The 21,584-nt window shown below is 38.3% G+C and overlaps 1 protein-coding gene across 1 annotated transcript in view; it reads right to left on the reverse strand.

Annotated features, from left to right (window-relative positions):
- Positions 1-1,326: 1,326 nt before the first annotated feature.
- Positions 1,327-21,584, reverse strand: part of FRZB (frizzled related protein) — a 35,397-nt gene continuing 15,139 nt past the window's right edge. The window contains exons 4-7 of the mRNA XM_005895421.3: positions 9,912-9,977; positions 5,968-6,172; positions 5,517-5,580; positions 1,327-2,577 (exon numbers count right to left, since the gene is read on the reverse strand). Of these exons, the coding sequence (XP_005895483.2) occupies positions 2,461-2,577; positions 5,517-5,580; positions 5,968-6,172; positions 9,912-9,977 (452 nt within the window). The 3' untranslated portion in view covers positions 1,327-2,460. The remainder of the gene's footprint in view (positions 2,578-5,516; positions 5,581-5,967; positions 6,173-9,911; positions 9,978-21,584) is intronic.

Below are 21,584 nucleotides of genomic sequence, written 5' to 3' on the forward strand. Positions count from 1 at the left end.
AAATCTCAAGGTTACTGACAAGGAAACGTGTGTATTAAAATTTTAGTGGCTTTGAAAGTTAATACCTGTCAGAAAAGCCCATGGAGGGGCATTAATTAAATGTATTTCTGATACGGCAATTAGAGAGTAGAAATGATTTTGCAATCTGATTAGAAATGTGACCATTAAGATAAAAAATCATGACACCTTCAAAAGAGGCCTATCCATAATTTATTAATGGAGACATTGCAACTACCAAACTGCAAAAGCAAATGTGTTTTATTCTTGGACCTTATACCATTAAAAACCGTAACTGGCAGAGCCCCACACTGATGAGCCAAATGGAAAGTGGAAAAAAAACACCGCTGAATCCTAAATTCTGGTCCTCTTTTGCTTATAAATATCATACTTGTATATGTATTGAGCATAAATTGTATCAAATCTCTACACAAATATTATTTCCTTCTCCCCAGAAAAAGAAAACTGAAGGAGCTGGAAACATCTGTGGCTTTCACTGAACATCAAAAGATTTTGCTACTTAAATTCCTCTTCCTAAGGTTTGGAAGAGCTGATGACATTCTGCGGATCTGAGAAACCAATTCCTTTGAATCTCCTGCAGTGATTGCTTGCCCTTCTCCCCATCGGTAACATGAAAAAGGCAGGAGACAAACAGCAGAATGCAGAAGCGTTGTTTTCCAGTCCTCAGTCCTTGAAGCTCAAGTTGAAGTCAGAATGAACACTGAGGTGCAGTACTTCCTCTGCAGGACTTCACTACCATCGATGACACCCAAACTCCCCTTTTTGGGCTACAACATCAGCATCTGGAAACAGATGACCTGTCTTAGCCACCTGAGAATAAAACCCAACAGGCAGGTGGTGACAATACCTCAAAGCGACCATATGGCAGCTCAAAGACTAGGTGGCCTTGCTGTAGCAAAGGTGAGAACTCCTTCTGGGATCATGGAGAGTGTTGGGGTCTGGGAGTTAGTCAGAAGGCAGGGGCGTTCTCTTCCTTTCCAAAGAGAGTATTTGGATGCACTGTTATCTACTATTTTAGGAAACTTGTTCAGGAATGAATTGCATTCTTGCAGGTTTGTTTTTATAGAAGGAAACAAAACCATTTGCTTCCTAAGTGTTTCCAGCACCCCACAACTTAGAAATTTGGTTCTACTAATACCAACTATATAAACTTAAGAGAATGAGACTTTCAGATTTGGGGCACAGGCTCTAAAGAACCCTACTGGAGGAAGAAGTAAGAGCATCATTTCTTCCCCATGGTCCCTGCGGGATCCCACTGCACCTTGGGTAATGAGAGTGAGCATTTGTTTCAAAAGTCAGAATCACCTCTCTCCTGACAACCATAATTCCTTTTATTAAGCATATTTTACTGAGCATTAAACAGCACAAATCCAAATGATAAAGTGCAGGCCAGTGCACAGGCCTGTCATTCAGTTCAGCTTGAGTGTGAGTGTATGGGGACACACACACATTAATACACACACCCAGAATCTTGCACATTTTACCATCTTTTGACTATAGCATTTTATAGAGCTACATATCTTAAAAATAACAGCCTGGTGCACATGCATATATGCTTGCTTTCCCTGGTCAAATGCAGCAAGGGAGATTTATTTTAAAAGAAGAAAAAAAAGACACCAATGCGTTCATCTAAAAGGAAGCAAATTAAACAGAGCTATGCTGATAACACCTGATGTCTGGTCACAATCCACTGCTCTAATGCTGATCAATATATTCACAGACAAACAAATGTATCGTCAAAAGAAAAATGCTGCTGTTAACACCCCAACAGCTACTAGCTTCAGTTGTGCTTCTCAGTCAGGCAAAATGCTCTATCCCCAGCTCCTAATGCTATTTATTTTGCTTCCTGCCAATCTTGCAAATAATTCATCTCATGTGTCATTTCCTCATAAATGCTTCCTGGTGCTTGATTGCTCTGCCTGTTGGCATTTGATTTCAAACTGTCATTTTACCTTTATAAACATTTAGAACTTTCTAAGCGTGAGGAGAATGCCAAAAGGCATGCAAGAATGAGGCTGTAATTAGATCAGCAAAGTATGCTTTACAGCCTATCTAGCTTTCTCTGTATACCAGAAATCTCTCTTTGCATCCAACATTGCATTCCCAATCTGGGTGCAGAACAGCAAATTAACATTTACTCCAGCAAAGAGGCCCTGGTATCAACATGTTTAATTTATTATTATTGCAAAGAACAGTTTTCCCATGATTAGTGAAATAGAATACATATAATATATTTAAGGATCTGTACTCAGACCACAAAAAAGGGAATGGGGGAAGGAGAAAAGCAGAAAACAAAAGAAAAAATAGAAGTAATATCAGTTACCACCTGATTTTTGTGGCTAAAAAATAGACTATGACGTGCAATAGTGCAATTTTCCTTTGCTAGTCCAGCAATGCAAGTCTTAATAGGAAGTCCACTGAGGATTTTCTGCATTTCAGGATTTAGTTGCGTGCTTGCCAGGAGTTAGAATTCCTGCCAGGCTTCTGACTCTGAGTGGAATCACTATGGCTAGAATCACTTGAATTCAGTCCAAGATGACGGAGCTTCATATCCCACCGCTGTGAAATTTAAAACAGAGAACAGTCACAAGCACATATTACCAGGGCCATCATTTCTATTATTCTAACAACTAGGACTGCAAAATCAGATCTCAAAAGCATTTTACTACTTTTCCAAAAGTATAATCTATATCCCAGGGGTAGCAATGAGGTGGAAGCTATGTAAATGTCCTACTTTAATTTGAAAAACTGGCCACCTATAATATATCAGTAATGGTTTCATATCAAATTTCAAACTTAAAATCTCCATGTCAGTAAATGGTGACACAAATAAACATTGATATCTGTGGGTATTTCCTGAGGTAACGTACACAAGTCTGGTACTTCATGGGTGATCAACAAATATGAGATTTCCATAGAGAATTTGAAGAAAGTGCTATTTTTTATTTTCTTCTCTTGTGACACATAAGAGCACAGCCTTTTAAACCTAAGTGATTTGAGCAGTGAAAAAAATGAAAGTGGGAAGAGAGGATGGGGAATTTTAAAAATATCTTTCCAAGTCACATCTACCAAGTACAACAAAACAGAACACATTTCTGCCCTCATTCTAAGTTTTATAAAGGACCACATCACAAATGGCTTTAATAACTACAATCAAGTTTAGTAATATTTCATATTGACAACTTCAATAATGTTCACATGTAATTTAATAAATTAAAAGGAAGTTATATTATGGATATTATAGGTAGTAAATAAGAATAAGAGTTATATATGAAATTCCTAGTACATAACAAATTCTCAATTTTCAATTACTTTCAGTAATTCTTCATTTTAGCACATTTTTACTCCACAATCTTATTGGGTTTCCACATTTTTTAAAAAAAAGTCTGATTTTCAACTCCCCAAGGCAAGTGAAACATCTTGATTGGAACAACATAAAAGAGACTTAGGTTAATTTTTTTTTTTTTTTGCATGGCAAGACCATAAAAAAAAATTTTATTGCTCTTGATCTATCCCAGAGAGCAAAAAAAAAAAAAAAAAAATCAGCTGAGAAGGACAATTCTTATTTGGAAAAAAAACAATATCCTCCATAAAATTCTTCTTTACATCCTCAAAATTGACTGGAAAACCACAGTAAGAATTAAAAATTACTCCAGTTATTTCTTCCCATCAGCAACCAGATGAAACTATAAGTGATTTCACAATAATAACTGAGAGCTCCCTGTAGAAACCCATGAAAAAAAAAATGCTTGCCCAACTAAGGAACAGGACCAGCAAGCCATGATGTCCTGTATCTTTACGTGATGATAATTGTTTTGGTACCAAAAGAGAAGCAGCAAGCCATGTTACATGCTTTGCAGCAATGATGCTGAAAGCTTTTCCAACTGGTACAGGAATTTAGGACAAATTCCTACCTGCATTAGCAAGCAGAAAACCGAATTAAAAGGACAGTAAGAGATTCCCACATACTAAAGAAGAGCCATTTTTAACAGACACCAAACAAATTGAAAAGAGACACAAATAGAGAATTCTCATAAGTAAACTTGAAATACATCACACTTTTGACATAATACTGAGGGGAATAAAAGAGCGTATTAGAGGGTTTTTTCTCCCTGCAAAATAATGCCCTCTGTATTTTTGTAGGTCACTTAAACTGAAATGTGTCTGCTGTGTCAAGCGCCAGATGTATAAGATAAACTGCCCAGGGGTGTTTAACTTACCCCATAAATGTTTCCCAAGCCTTCAAACTCACAGAAGGAAGAGGATGTATTATGTCTAGTACAATTCCTACTCTCCCCTCCCCATCCTGCACACGTGCACACACACACACCCTTGCACACACACCCTTTTTGATTCTTTATCCCTCTGAATACTTCCCCCACATTCCTTTTGTTGAAACAGATTTACTTAGTAAAAGGAAATGATACCTTCTGATATATATGGTGGTTTATATGTATAATGATAATAAGGTGGTTTACTGTATTTTTTTTAAATGCATCACTTGCAGAATCTAAGAGTCATTGGTTTTAAAATAAAGCTACATTACTGCTCTAAGAACCTAATTTGGTCAGATCTCTTATATACAGATGACTGTGGCTACACTTTGTACATAGGAACTGGTGTCTATACATTGGGACAATATCCACAGTTTTCTGCTCATGCTTTATTCTTTCCATCTTCTCTGAGTCACAGAACTGCAATTGTTCAAGGAATCAACATATCCAGCTAAAAAATAAAACAATACCCTATATTTTCCAGCTTCTCTTGCAGCTAGAGATGGACCCAGTCCTAAGTAATACGTGGTTGGGTAGGATGCTTGGAATCTCTTTTTACCTCCTTTTCTTTTTCCCTGAAATGTAGGTATGATGTAGAGGTGCGGCAGCCATGCTGTGACCTCCAGCTAAACTTGATGGTGGAAGCAATATCTTTAAAAATGACAATATCTTCTAGCTTATTTAAGAATAAGCTAGAAGGAGCCTGGAGCTCTACTGAGAATATGAAGCCACAGGAACAAGGCTGGACTAACTACAGCTAGATTTCCCACTGTGAGAAGTCAGGTATCCGTAGCTAGATCTCTGACACACATACAGAGAATGTGCTCCTTAAATGAAACAGACATTACAAAGTTGGGTTTAAAAAAAAAAAAAAAAAAATATATATATTTAATATTCCAAAACCCGACTTTGTAATGTCTGTAATACACACACACACACACACACACACACACACATCAGGGTTTAATATTTTTCATGTAGTTGAAGGTAGTTATTTTGTTTAAATGACAAATGGCTGGCTTTCTACTTTAATTTTCTGCATATCACTTTCAATATAAAATTCAGGCTGGAACTTCCCTGGTGATCCACTGGATAAGAATCTACCTTCCAATGCAGGTTTGATCCCTACTCAAGCAACTAAGATCCCCATTAGGCAACTAAGACCCAATGCAGCCAAATAAACAAATAAATAAATTACAATAATAAAATAAAATTTAGGCTTACCTTAACTTTTTTACCAAGTCGATCCTTCCATTTCTCAGCAATAGAACCTTCCACCAACAGTAATCTGTATTTTAAAGAAGCAGTCATTTTTGAAAAATTAAAACATATTACTGAAAAATACAAGGAATCATTGTCAAGAAACACATACTGTTTATACTAGAAAGGGACAGCCATGTTTTAGAACAGTAATTCTCAACTATTGGGAGTCATGGACCTGTTTAAGAACAAACAAAATTATGATCCCTCTCCCCAGGAAAATGCACACCTAGCAATTTCCCACATATACTTTCCTATCTAATACATGAATTGAAGGCTCCAACTAAAACTGATCTTTAATTCCCCAGAAGGTAGACAGATCCCAAAGAGCAACCCCAGAGTCAGATCTCTATAGAAATGCAGTAAGAATAGGATGTGCATAGAAATTATTCTGAATTCTTAAGGAGTGAATTACCTGGAGCGCTCTTCATCTTCGTAGCCCATGATGAGATACTCCTCATTAACGTTAAGTGGAGGACACAGGCAGCCAGAGCTGGTATAAAGGTTCACAGTTTCCCTTGGAATGTTTACCAGAGAAGCCTTTAAAATCTCCTTCACCTCCACTACTGCAGTCACATCATGACACTTGGTCTTTATTTCTTTAACTTTAGCCCGAATGACTGGATAAAAAAACAATAAAGCCGATATGGCAATATGACACACTATAGGTGCCCCAGTCAAAAAAGACAAGTAGACTTCTTTCTAGTCAATTCGTATCCATTTGATGTTCAATGAATGGAGAGAAAAAATAAAGCAGATATAGTCTCCTTAGACAGTAGTGAGTAACACACTCTACAGCACACCTGCCCCCTTAATATTCACCCCGATCCCCTGCAAATTTGCATGTACATTTATATTTGTGTGTGTATTTCATGAGAACTGTTTAGATATGTACAGTTTCAATTGTGCCAAGAGGAATTTAAACCATGTTAGTTTCACTACATGTAAAGACCCACCACCTAAATATGCTTTGTTTCACTGTCGGCATTTTTTCCATCAGGTCTATTAATAGATTTTCTAACCAGTTAGGGTTTTCTTTAGTGTCATAAAGCTGTCCTGTTCTATGATGTTCTCAGGCTAGTTCTGCAATCTTTCCACCCTTTCATCTTAGCTCACTGTTCAGACATCAGCTCCTTTCTTCCTTTGTTTCAGTACAGACTATCTTTCATACTCTTGTTTATGTATACAGCATTTTCTGCTTGAATAAAAACTGTCCCACTCATGTGCTATGAAATACGGTCTAACACATCAATTGCATTAATCTACTGTCTCAGTGGGTATTCTGGCAGCCAGTTTATCTCTTAACGTTGGGCTTGACTTCTCAAAATAAAGACAAAACTGCTTTAAAAAGAATATATTCAGTTGCAAATTCAAAACATTTGACTCAGAATCTAGAAAGTACTGTTTTGCTTCTTTTCTGTATTTCTCTCCTTTGGAAGAGCCAAATTCTTTAGATTCCTACTTCGGGTAAATGAGCTTTTTACTTTTTTTCCTAAGGGGATTTTGAAAAGGCCTAGGAAGAAGCAAAAAATGTCAATTAGTAAGAAGCCAACAGCTTTTGCCCAGGCAGCCTCATTGCTCTAGTTCAATATCCATGGACTTTATACAGAAGAAAACACAACATATCCAAATGAATGTACTTTTTAAAAGCCTCTTAGGCACATATCTGCCAACCACTTTCATCTGAGTTCCTTCCCACATATTTTAGGGGTTTTGGACTACAAAGGAAAAAGTAATCCATGAAAATATAAAGCCAGCTAATAAACCATTGCCCTCCATCAATGCCCCAATTCCATACAGAAATTTATTCAATAACATTCCACCAGTACAACACACATACAATAAGAATTAAGCTACTAATTCTAAAAACTTTAGAACAAAACCTCAATTTTGCTTCACAGGTATTTCAATCTTCAGAGAATTAGTTGTCTCAAGTATGAGGGCTTATAGCAAACAAAATGTAACTGCCAGCCTCTCTGCTTGGTGTGATTTCTGAGTGAAGGGGTCTTTTTTTATGAGTGTTCTATTCTTATTTTAACAAAAGATAAGGTTGCCCTTTTTGAAATGTCATTTGGGAGAACCAGATGATAGATTCACAGCCCCGGCTAGCACACATTTTTGTGTGTCCTGGCTTATGTGAATGTGCTTCATAGCATTCATCAGCTATTAGAGATTAGTGAGCTGTGCAAACGTTCTCAAACTAATGATTTATTTACCCAGTGCGTCTACTATTTTCATTAGAAATTTTTAGCACATGTACCCACTCCAAAGTAAATACCTCTCTACAAGGCTTACTTTATTATTCAAGTAATTTTGTCAAAGCTCAAGAGCTTTTACCTGAATTAATCTGAATGAAGCAGAGGTTTCATCTGAATTATCAATTTGCTCCCACCTCCAGTTTGTTTTCTCAATAGACACATGTAGATATTTAAGAAAGATAAAGATCAACATATTTTAAAGTTTAAAATATATTTTCAGGAGTTTTCCTTCTCTTTTATAATTTTAGTGCCTGTCTTCCTCAAAGAAGCTCTGAGTAAGACTTAGAGAAGTGAAAATTCTTAAATTATGGGAAATCTAGTTATTGTTTAACCATGAGAAAGAAATTATCTTTTTTCCACTACCTGTGATCTGTATCCTATTTCTGTTATAATACTCACTCGGCTACCTTGTTGGAAGATTTTCTCTTCCTATGACTTGTAACCATTAGTAACCATTTTATCTTTTAACAAAAATAGTAACACTAACCATTGCAGCTCTAAGACTGGATAAAGTAAAAATTAATAATAAGTAAAACAAATACAAACTAAGTAAAATTTCCCAATATAAAATTTTTCATGTTTTTGTCTTTAACACAACTCTTCATTAACTTAAAAGTTCATATAGCATTTTTCAATCTTACAAAGTTAATCTAAAAATTAAAAGTTTCCTTTCCTTGTTATATTTCACATCAATTTATAGAGGATAGAGTCCTCAGATCAGCAGCCAGGCATCTGATTTCTTACATTTCCACCTTAGAAAGTGTGTCTACCATTGGCTAAGAGAAACTATAGATTCCTCTAAAGATAATTAGTAAACAAAAAATAAAAATTGAATCCATTGAAGAAAAATTTGAGGAACTAGGTATATTTATTTTAAAGAGATTTAACTACACTGAATTTTTTACTTGATATCTTTCAATATACAGTATTTTCAAAGATATCAAAGGTTACTCTTACAGAGATTTATCCATTTCTCTCCTTCCAATTCCCAAATAATAGAAAAGGAGGAATAATTCTGTTGTGTGTGTGCTATATTCTCTAAAGTAAACTGAATAATAAAGCCTTCATTTTAGTAATGAAGGCACTTTATAAATCCATTTAATTGCCATGTTTATTCACTTACTCAACACTGACAGTCTTTGGCAGAGATAGTAACATGAACTGTATTAATCTCATAAATGCCAGAGTGGAAGAATCATAATAAAATGCCAACAGAATACAGCAAATACTGATTTGTTGCTTATTTTATCAACTAGAAAACTCTATTAATTGACCCTTCTAAGTATAACAGTGATTGATATTTGTGACTCTGAAGCATTCGAATATCCAAGAGTACATTCTGAATAATTAAAGGAAGGATAACTTAGGTTCAGTAATCACTGATAAAATAGGGATAATAGAACATTTCATGGTGCAGTTGAGAAAATCACCTAAGGCAGTGTATGGAAACCACCTAACACATTACCTGGCACAGAGACAGAAGCTTTTCCTCCTCCAGTTAAATTTGTCAGCTACATTTAGATTGGTAGCTCTTCAGTTAATACTTTGCTTATCAGAACAGCACATGTCTAGGTCAGGCTAGATAACAAAACATTTCCTTGAATACTTTTTCAAAGAACACAACATTTCATTGAATACTAACAAACTCCGTGTTACTTTCCAACTCTGTCAATGTTTACCATGAGATAGAATGTTTGGAAAAATCCAGTTTGACTCTTTTAACCACTCCTTATGCATTGAAGTGCTCAGTTTACCCCCCGAGTGTTGACCCCAATGAGTCACAACCCATGACCCACTACAGCTCCATATCCTTGCCGGCCGATCAAAGAGGGAAGAGCCCCTCTCAACTGCCTGTGTATGTCACTGCATGGTTCTAAGACGCCAGCTGTGCTGCCTGAAACGCATCCCCCAAATCAAGCATTTGTTAAGAATAGTGCCCGCATGAGACATTTCAATTGTTTAGAACAGAGAGATTATGCTCTTAAAAGCTGTCCTTGTTTGTTTTTAAGCCTTATTCATAAGTTGTTCTATCAATCTACACATACACACAAACCCTTTTGGAACCTAGCAGTTCGTAAGTCGATCACAGAGTTATCCTTACCGTAGTTGTAATTGTTTCGGAAATAGGTCTTCTGTGTAGCTCTGACTGGTTTACATTTGCAGCGTTCTAAAAAACATAACATTTTATCTATTATGAGCAAAAGTTCAACATTAGCTCTCTTTTGTTTATGCACATTTTTTGGTAAGATCAGACCCAAATCTAGTAGCAAAGGAAGCTCATATTCTTTGTGTCTGGTCCTTTTCTCCTGAAACTACATTCACATTTGTTCTGTCTACAGAGCTGCCTATTCAATGTCAAAGGTCCCAATCCTGAGGAAACCCTGTTCACCACCATGCATGAAGAGAGCATGCCCCCAGAACCCTGAAAGAGACACACTCAGCGCTTCAGGCAGCTGAATGAGTGCCACCCGAGAGGCAAGTCATGCTTAAGCTCAGTAACTAGTTACCCCTGCTCAAGGCCACCTGCCCTCACAGACATTTTACAGACTATGCAACGCACCTCCAAATATTAGCTTTTGGATCTAAAATCAACACAATAAGATAAGCACATATTATTATAACCCAGTGGACTTTTTCAAGTTCTTAAGAGGCATGACCTCCTTCTTTTTTGGATCTAATTTTTTTAAATTTGAATTGAAGTATACATGATTTACATTATTATAATAGTTTCAGGTGTACAACAGAGTGATTCTCATGAGCACTTTCTATAGGCAGAATAACTGGTATTAAACTCAATGGTAGTTTTATGTTTACAGGAGGAAGTTACTGTATACATATTTTGAAATAAGATGCTCTGTGTTTTTTAAATATCTGGTGAGTAGTGACCAGAACATTTTCTATCTAATATAATACAACCATATGTAATAAACGTTTTAATTATCTCAAAGTGTTTCATATATAGGATAAATCATTTAACATCTTAGAGAGTAGATTACTACATTGTTTATGATAGATTACTTGGCTAAGAAATACACCTCATGTATACATCATAACCATAATAAAATCTTAGTCATTAAAGTGAACATAAAAATTGAAAATAATACACAATTACCTGAGAAAGCATTTGTTTATGTAAAGATTTCTGGGCACATGAATCACAGAAAAGAAGCCAACAAAAATTTTTTTGTTTAAAAGTGTTTTATGTTAGCATGGAGACCAGTAAAAAGCAGAAGTTTTTGTTGACAATTTGACATTTTTTTTTAATTTTAAACTTTACATAATTGTATTAGTTTTGCCAAATATCAAAATGAATCCGCCACAGGTATACATGTGTTCTCCATCCTGAACCCTCCTCCCTCCTCCCTCCCCATACCATCCCTCTGGGTGTTTTCTAAGTGTGTGTGTGTCTGTGTGTGTGTTAGTGACTCAGTCACATCCAACTTTTTGTGACCCTAGGACTGTAGCCCCACCAGGCTCCTCTGTCCATGGGATTCTTCAGGCAAGAATACTGGAGTGTGTGGCCATTCCCTTCTCCAGGGGATCTTCGTGATTCAGGGATCGGACCCATGTCTCCTACACTGCAGGCAGATTCTTTACCATCTGAGCCACCAGGGAAGCCCTTCCTTATCATAAATGTTATTTCCAGCTGAACTCACGGATAATGTGCTTTGAAGTAGCAGTCCTTAGGAGAACAGCACCTCACTACCCTCTTTTCAGCTCTGCTGCTACTGCTGCTAAATCGATTCAGTCGTGTCCGACTCTATTCGACCCCAAAAACGGCAGCCCACCAGGCTCCCCCGTCCCTGGGATTCTCCAGGCAAGAACACTGGAGTGGGTTGCCATTTCCTCCTCCAATGCATGAAAGTGAAAAGTGAAAGTGAAGTCGCTCAGTCATGTCCGACTCTTCGCAACCCCATGGACTGCAGCCTACCAGGCTCCTCTGTCCATGGGATTTTCCAGGCAAGAGTACTGGAGTGGGGTGCCATTGCCTTCTCCACTTTTCAGCTCTAGAGATAAGCATCTCTCCTGGGGACAAGCACGGGTCTCCAAAGCAGGAGCAGCAGCTCCGCTGTTCTCACCCAGGAGAGAGCTGAGGGTGTCCTCAGAGCTACACACAGCAGCGCTCTGATTCTGCAGATAATTTTTAACACTGTTTATGTGGAATAACGATCTCAATAGACAATAGGTCATATCAGTGCTGGTTGCTATTTGAAGAAGATTCCTCAAAAAATGACGTTTTTATTAACAAAGCCTTTGTATTCCCATTTAAAACAAACTGAAAAGTTATCTAGTTCTACCGTACAGTTGCTTTCTTTTGTACCAAAATGTTACATATTTTTAAAAGAGGGATTCTTAAGATGAGACTATTTCCAAAGAAATAAATGCTATGGTCTTTGACTTACAAATTATCCTCACCTACATATAGATATGGATTTGTGCTTTTCTATCTCTTTAAAAATAGATACTACTCACTAAAAATAGTGAGAAGGAGAAGATTGGAGAAGGCAATGACACCCTACTCCAGTACTCTTGCCTGGAAAATCCCATGGACGGAGGAGCCTGGTAGGCTGCAGTCCACGGGGTCGCTAAGAATCGGACACGATTCAGCGACTTCACTTTCACTTTTTGCTTTCATGCACTGGAGGAGGAAATGGCAACCCATTCCAGTGCTCTTGCCTGGAGAATCCCAGGGACGGGGGAGCCTGGTGGGCTGCCGTCTATGGGGTCGCACAGAGTCGGACACGACTGAAACAACTTAGCAGTAGCAGCACTAAAAATAATACATGAAGATAAATTATCTACATATTTGTAATTCTTCAGAAATCTGCACATGTTCTAATAAAAAATTCTTGGCAAAAATACACCAACTGCCCATTAAATAGATTTAGAAAAATACACCAACTATTACTGGATTGATTCTAATATGATTACTTGAAGCATAAACAATGGATTCCACAAAACTTCCAGGTAGAGATTTTTTCCAAAATATTATATCGTAAAATAACTTAGGAAGTTTTCAAGTAGATATTTGCACAACCATATGTACAACTATATATACTAGCTAGACTCCTAATAGCTAATGACCTAATATATCCATTATATTCTTTGGACTGAATTCTGTTCCTCCCACTGCACTTGTTTCTCCTGCTGGCCTCAGAGGTAGAAATGCCATGCTGTGTACTTAAGGCCTTTCCTGTGTGCCTATCCCTAGCTCTTGCTAGAAGCAAATATCCGTCTAGTTGAAGTATCTAGTAGTTCAATAAAACAGCAGAGTAAAAAGGAGGATGGAATTTTATATCCACAAGGCTCAAATACAGAAGAACTTTCTTTCACTTATTTATGCTGACTCAACCCAAACATATTCATATCTGAGGGTATTCATGAAAAGTATATCTTACATCAACAGTTCTGGAGGATTATCTTTCTTGTAAAGTATTTCTATTCACATCTACATATATATCCCTGAAAGCCCAAGAATTGGGAAATGGCAAAAAAAAAAAAAAAAAAATGGAGGCATATGCTGCATGTATTAGCCACCCTAAATCAGACTGCAACAGTGTCTTTTTGTTTACTGCCAAGAGCTGATATCTGATTTGTATTGGGCCAGCAGCATCACCATCATATGTACTTTAATTCACCAATAATCTTGCCAGTAGTCTTCCTCCCCCAGCTTCCACATGGCACAACGTCTAAGTTTTGTTCTGCTGTCGTGGCAAAGTAAAATCTATTTTTTACTGAGCTTCGCACAAAGACCAATAGGTCTCGATTGGCTTGCATTCCACTGTTGAGAAGAAAAACATATAAAGGAACTGCTTTGGTGCTCTTATCTAAGGAAAAATACGGAAAATTTAAAGAGGCTGGCTGCGACAAAATAAAGTGGCAAGAGTTCTTCAAGCGGGGAAGGTTTTATATTAGCAATTCATTGCCTCCAGTCTAGGATTAAATACAACTCCCTTGAGTCACATAACAGCATGTGGTCCTATATCCCACAGCATCCTTGGAGCGGGACCAGGAAACTCTCGTGGGCAGCTCTTCCTCAGTCCTCTAGCTGGGTTCTCTCAGCTACTCTTCTAGAATCAATGATTGCCTACTTCTCTGCTACTGAAACTGAAAGCTGTTCATTATCCTAGTATGAACATGAGTTTACCCCACTAGAGTGAATGTGAGTCTGTAAAATTAATATGCCCAGTGCTGCATACACTTTGGTCTGCAATTCTGGGGGGCTGCCCTACTGTGTGTGCACTGCAGTGCTTGAGCTGGAACAGCCACACTCTCTCAACACTGGGGCTTCTTAGAGACAGTTCTGAGTAGAAGTCACCACATCCTTCTTTATTCATTTGTTTACACATAAAAATCAGCTCACCTATTGAAAACACACAAGGATAACTGTCTTTTTTTAAAGGGTTCTATAATTTTACAAGATCTAAAAGTTATAAGTATCTGACAATTTTGAAATTTGATGCCCACTGGACCTCCACTATTTAGAGCAACCTTGTTTGAGTTCAAGCTTAAGTGTGATACAACTTTCTAACTAATCCTGACCTTTGTTTGAAACTGACTTCTCTTGGGTCTCCTCCAGAGCTGTAAGACTATAATTAACTTTAGCAGATTCCAAAACCCCTATAACTTTTCATGTCCCATGACTTCGGAATACTAGTTAGTGAATATTTTTCTACTGTTTTTGGAAAAGGTCTTAGATCTGTGCTCAAGATTTATTTTTAAAAAGTAGGGGAAAAAAAGAAAATATAATTCTATTTGTGTTACAATTTCTATTATAACTCTTAATATTGGTTCTTTCTAATTGGGTCAGAGTTTAAATAATTTTAATTTGGTCGAAATGAAATATATGTTTTGTATTTGATCCTGAAAGCCCACTTCGCTCCATTTTAAGACACATAGGAGCAGACCACAACAATTTTTAAAAACAGATGTAAAAAATTAAATATTATGATGGTTAACTCTGACTTCTTTACTGAGATCCAGATCTATACTTTCCATTGCCTATAAATGGTATCTATGAGCATGGCTTAAATAATTTAAACATATGTCAATATCTATCACATTATAGAACTGCCTTTCTTCTACAGAAAGAGTGTTTTCTGACTCTACTACCCTGGGATAACTATGTTTCTCTAAATATGAGATGGGAAAGGAAAAGAGAATTAACATTTGTTGAATGTTTTGAGTCACTTACATAATTCATTCATTCTACAAATATTTCCTGCACGTCTCTTACATGCCAAGCTCTGTGCCAGGCATATAGGACACCTGATGAGCGACACAGACAATTCAGAACAGGATACAGACATTGAACAAATAATCACACACAAAATAATCTATGTTCATGTATAATACATGTTATGAAAGCAAAGTACAATGTGTCATCAGAACATACAACTTGATGACCTGCACTAGTCTGGTCTTCAAAGTCCTCTAAGGAAATGGCATTAAAGCTTGAAACCTGAAAGATCAGCTGTTATCCTGGTAGGAACTGCATCTTTATGTATAAGATAGTGAAGAAGTCATAAAGCAGACTGGGAAGGAGCATCCAGAAATGAGGAAGAAACACAAGAGAGTGTAGTAAAAAAAACCTGAAAGAAGATGGTGTTTCAAGAAAAAGGTGAGCTCTCTTTGAGGAGTTCAAATGACTTAAGAGAAAAGGAGGTCTATCAATTTCGGTTGGCAAGGGAACTTCCCTGACAGTCCAGTGGTTAAGACTCTGTACTTTCACTGCAGGAGGCATGGGTTTGATCCTTGGTCAAGGAACTAAGATCATTTAGCATGACATGGCCAAAAATAAAATTAGTTGGCAAGGAAAAGATGGGTGAAAATCAGAGGAACACTCCATCCACTGCATAAGAAGAAAAAGGAGAAAGGGGTACTAATGTTGACAGCTTATAAATCTGTTGGTAAGGTGATAAAAATTCCTTCTGATAGCTTTTACTTTCTCATTAAAGGATGAAATTATCAGCTGCAGGAAATGAGGGGCTAAAAGAAGCAGGGTATGGAAGAGTAAGGACAGAAGTCAAAGTATAAAACAGTTACTGAGTGGAAGGCAAACTTTCTAGAGATACAAGGTAGTACTGCTAGGCAATGCTGATTATGTATTTGAATTTTATCTTGAATTTAAAGTAAAGCCAGTCACCCCAGCTAAGTAATTTTCTCCAGCAACAAGAGTTGAGAATTTGTCAGGTGACTATGGCAGAAGAAAAGATTGGCAAATGAACTGAAGGTATTTTCAAGGGAAGGAGTATTACAATAGATCATGAAATCTCAGGTAGGCAAGGAGGTTAGGGTTGAACAATATTAGTAAGTGGTATATGATGAATAGGCAGTCCCAGGGGAGCAAAATTATAGCAATGATGACACTAGAGCAAATCTGCTGGGATGAAAAGAGATGGCAGGCAAAGAAGGGTGTACTTGAAATTAGGATTACAGAGCTGGCACTATTGCTAGATGGCAAGGTGCAGAATGTGCCCCTGGAACTAGATGGCTGGGGCAGAACAAACAGGTTAGTGAAGTAAAGAAGTCAGTGCACTAAATGAGTGATCTTTATCATCAAAGTCATCAAAATGGCAACAGAGATGGGTGCATTATGGAACATGTACAGATAGAGCTTAATGGAGGATAGGCAATTTATCACTAGACCTTCCAGAAATCAGCTTCACTACCCTTCTAAAAACAGATAGTGAAACATGTCTGGATTCTAGCCCTAGGACTACATTCTCTCTTCCCAAAATTATAAGTCATGAAATGGATACTTTATTGAAAATCTAAAGGATATTATTATTCCTAGTGCATTAAAAAAAAAAAAACAGACAAGAAAACAGAACCCTAGTGTCCTGATTTCAATGATGAAAAAACACTTTTATTTTTAAATATTTGTTTATTTTATTTATTTATTTGGCTGTACCAGGTCTTAGCTGTGGAACAAGGGGTCTTCAGTCTTCGTGGAAGCATACAGGATCTTTAGTTGTGGTATGTGAACTCTTAGTTGGTGCATGTGGGATTCAGTTCCCTGATCAGGGATTGAACCTGGGAATCTCAGCCACTGAACCACCAAGGAAGTCCAGAAAAATTTTTAAAAGAACAACAATGCATCTCTTACAGAATCAGGAACCATGCTGATCTACACCATTAAGTAGGTCTATACCATTGAGGCAGAGTTCAGAAAATGCCTTGATAAAAGGATGGACTTTTATGATCAGACACAGCTGGATGTGAATGTAGGCTCCATGCCTTACTATTCATGTAACTTTTAATATCTAAAAACTGGTATCTTTTTAGATACCAGATCAGCACAATTACTGAGAGAATTCAATAATAAACATAAAATACCTTTCACAGTACCTAGCACACAATGGGGAGAAGGCAACAGCACCCCACTCCAGTACTCTTGCCTGGAGAATCCCATGGATGGAGAGACTGGTGGGCTGTAGTCCAAGGGGTCGTGAAGAGTGGGACATGACTGAGCGACTTCACTTTCACTTTTGACTTTCATGCATTGGAGAAGGAAATGGCAACCCACTCCAGTGTTCTTGCCTGGAGAATCCCAGGGATGGAGGAGCCTGGTAGACTGCAGTCCATGGGGTCGCTGAGGGTCGGACACGACTGAAAGCCTTCACTTTCACTTTTCACTTTCACGCATTGGAAAAGCAAATGGCAACCCACTCCAGTGTTCTTGCCTGGAGAATCCCAGGGATGAGGGAGCCTGGTGGGCTGCCGTCTATGGGGTCACACAGAGTCGGATACGACTGAAGCGACTTAGCAGCAGCAGCAGCAGCAGCACACAATGGCCCATAAACGTCAGATTTAATTTTGCCTAAGATTCACTGGGAATCCCAATCCTTCATTTGTAAAGACCATTTAATGAGTAAGAGAAGCAATATTTTCCCAAGGCTGCTTGCCACCTGCAAGAACTGTGGTACCTACCATAAGTAGGCAAAATAATAGGATTTTTTTTAAAGTGCCTGACTCTGCTATTTTACTTCAAGTTCACAAAGCTAATTTCTGTCCTGATGTAGGAAGTCCATTTGAACTATTATGTACATTTCCAAAATTTGAAGAATCAAAGTTAGCAAGCCAGAATGATCATATATGTGGCCATTATATTAATAATAAGCATTAGTGCAAGTTCAGTTCAGTTCAGTCACTCAGTCGTGTCCGACTCTTTGTGACCCCATGAATCGCAGTATGCCAGGCCTCCCTGTCCATCACCAACTCCCGGAATTCACCCAGACTCATGCCCATAGAGTCAGTGATGCCATCCAGCCATCTCATCCTCTGTCGTCCCCTTCTCCTCCTGCCCCCAATCCCTCCCAGCATCAGAGTTTTTTCCAATGAGTCAATTCGTCGCATGAGGTGGCCAAAGTACTGGAGTTTCAGCTTTAGCATCATTCCTTCCAAAGAAATCCCAGGGTTGATCTCCTTCAGAATGGACTGGTTGGATCTCCTTGTAGTCCAAGGGACTCTCAAGAGTCTTCTCCAACACCACAGTTCAAAAGCATCAATTCTTCGGCAAGAGAGTATGGTAAATTGATTAAGGACTGCTGCTGCTGCTACGTTGCTTCAGTCGTGTCCGACTCTGTGCGACCCCATAGACTGCAGCCCACCAGGCTCCTCCGTCCATTGGATTTTCCAGGCAAGAGTACTGGAGTGGGGTGCCATTGCTTTCTCCGTGATTAAGGACATATGAGTTTAAATCTCAGCTCTGTCCCTCTTTGCTTATGTTGCCTTGGGCAAGTTACAATACCCATTCCCAAACCAACACTGGCTACCCCATCAGGTTATTATAAGAATTTAAACAGTAATTCACATAAAGAATTTGGTGCACAGCCTGGTATTTAATCACTCATTGAATGCTAGCTAGTAGTACTAGTTATATATAAACAAGCAAAAAGTTCAGAAAATACTTTATGCAAATTTAAGAGCAGTTTATGAAACAGAAGAGAAAATTTTCCAACAAAAAAAAATCTGTGAGTTTGAGGATAAAAATCTGCCAAATTTTTCCTGGAGATACAAAGTTAATTTAGATTATTATATTTAGTTTGGGGGGAACTGCATAAAAAATAGAATTTAGAAATCATATTGGTATTATGCTCACACAAAGGCAAACTATTCCACAATAAAATGATGCACATAACTAAATGGGTAAATCTCAAAAGCATTATACAAAAACAAGAGCAGCCAGTCACAAAGAGTATGTGCGGTATGATTCCACCTGCATGAAGCTGAAGAACAAACATTAATCCATGGTAATCAAAATCAGACCTGTGCTCAACTCATGGTGGGGTGGGTGACTGAGTTGGCACAAGGGAATTCTCAAGGGAGATGGAAATGTTCTTTATCTTGATCTGGGTGATAGAGACACAGGTATATATATTTGTGAAAGTTCAATATGCCATACACTTAAGAATTCTGCATTTTACTGTAAGTAAATTAACATATGAATTCCTTTCATTTTTCCATAAATTGAAGTGTGTCATGACTTAGCAGCTGTTCATTACGTGTTTAATATTTATTTCCTAAACATATACATTAGGCAAAGAATATATTAGATTTTATTCTGGATTAGAGCTGTATATGGAAAATGCAATTAAGTCAATTGGTGAACTCAGGTAATATAATAAAGCTTTAAAAAGCAAAACTAACATTTGCTCAATTTAGCTGAAAAAACAAACCTCAAATATTGCAATAAAGGTCTCAATTCATAGTAATTTGCACTTTGTAAAAGGGAATTGCTTAAGATTGAGGGAACTAACGTTATATTAAAAAGAAAAGGAAATTTAGTTTTATTTCTTTAGTATTTCTATCTTTGGAAATTTTTAAATAAACTGCCTTTCAGAAGGTTTCTGGATCCAAGAGTCATTCGGGATACACAAAATGTAGAGAACCAATGCAACATGCCTGTTTTCTCTTGTGAGATCTGAAATGCTAGTTTTATGCTGTACAGGTACTCTAAAGTAGTCAATTAAGAAGGAATTCCCTAGTGGTCCAGTGGTTAGGACATCAAGTTTTCACTACTGAAGCCCAGGTTCAATCTCTGGTCAGGGAACTAAGATCCCTGCAAGTCATACGGCATGGCCCAAAACAGCAAAGGTCAATTAAGAGAAAAGCAAAGTAGGTCTTACAGGACACCATGCATCTACCCGATGCCAGCCACACAGAAAAGAGGTGGGAGAAAAGTGCAATCAGCTGTTCACTCCTTCACTCCCTCCCTGTTCGTGGCATTGAGTATGCCAGTACAAGGGTGGTCATCACATCTGTGATGAATGGTTGGGGCGGATGGACTAAAGAGTTTATTGGTAGATGGACGATGAAGTTTAAGTGTTGAGGATCTGGGAAAACAATGGTGCCACATATTAAAACAAAAGTTGCAAGGGGTAAAATTTTAATGAAAAGAAAATTATTGAATACATACCCTTTGAAGTACAAACAGATTGCCCAGGTAGAAATGTTTACTGGAGGTGAAACATGTAGCATCCAGCCTATGTCGCTGGATGACTTCCAAGAGGAAGAACTCATTGTAAGGAGCAGAGGCCAAGCCTAGAACCTTGGGGAACGCCCACAGCTAGGGGACAGGAAGAGAAGAACTAGGACAATTCGGGTAATAGCCCAGGGAGAAGGATTCTTAGGAATGAGTATTCATCCAAAGTGTCCAATACTGAAAACAGTGAAAAAAGCATATATTTGTAAGTAAGTAAATAAGCGTTATTTGCTCAGTCATGCCCGACTCTTTGCGACCCATGGGCTACAGCCTATCAGGCTCCTCTCTCCATGAGATTTTCCAGGCAAGGATACTGGAGTGGGTTGCCATTGCCTTCTCCAGGGGATCTTCCCAACCCAGGGATCAAACCCGGGTCTCCTGCACTGCAGGCAGATTCTTTACTGACTGAGCTACAGGTAAGCTACTATGTAATTACAAAATACTATTTTTATCTATCCTAATTTTATTTTCAAATAAAGGGTCGAAGTTACCACAAATTAATTCAGACTTTATAGTGAACAAACATTGCACCAAAGGACAAAAAAAATTGGAATCCTTCCCCAGGTTAGTAGGAAATAAATTGAAAAATACCCTGATGCTGGGAAAGACTGAGGGTAGGAGGAGAAGTGGGCAACAGAGGATGAGATGGTTAGATGGCATCACTGACTCAATAAACATGGGTTTGAGCAAACTCAGGGAGATAGTAAAGGACAGGGAAGTCTGGCATGCTGCAGTCCATGGGGTCACAAAGAGTCAGACACTTAGAAACTGAACAAAAACAAATTTGGAGAAGGAAAGAGAGAGAATGGGTCCATACTCCCCAAGCTAGGCATTGGTTAGCTCAGTAGGAGGAGGTTGGCTGTTGCAGGGCAGAGGGTGGGAGGTCAGGGCGGGGTGATGGCCAGGGCAGCCCTAGCAGGTCCAGGAAGTCAGGTATCGCTAGTTACTCAGCTCCTTAGAAGCACCTCTAAGGTGCTTCTGAAGCACCTTTGAAAAACTACCAGAAAGGCGTTAGCTAAAACTGCAAGAGTATCCAACTCGTGTGTGTGTGTGTGTGTGTGTGTGTGTGTGTGGTGTATGTGTGTATGTGTGTGTGTGTGTTAGTCGCTCGGTGGTGTCCAACTCTTCGCAACCCCATGCACTGTAGCCCGCCAGGCTCCTCTGTCCACGGAAGTCCCGAGGCAAGAATACTGGAGTGAGTTTTCATTCCCTTCTCCAGAGGATCTTCCCAACAGGGATCGAATCTAGGTCTCCTGCATTGCAGGCAGATTCTATACTGTCTGAGCC

The sequence above is a fragment of the Bos mutus genome, chromosome 2, assembly GCF_027580195.1.
Source record: "Bos mutus isolate GX-2022 chromosome 2, NWIPB_WYAK_1.1, whole genome shotgun sequence".
Taxonomy (NCBI): domain Eukaryota; kingdom Metazoa; phylum Chordata; class Mammalia; order Artiodactyla; family Bovidae; genus Bos; species Bos mutus.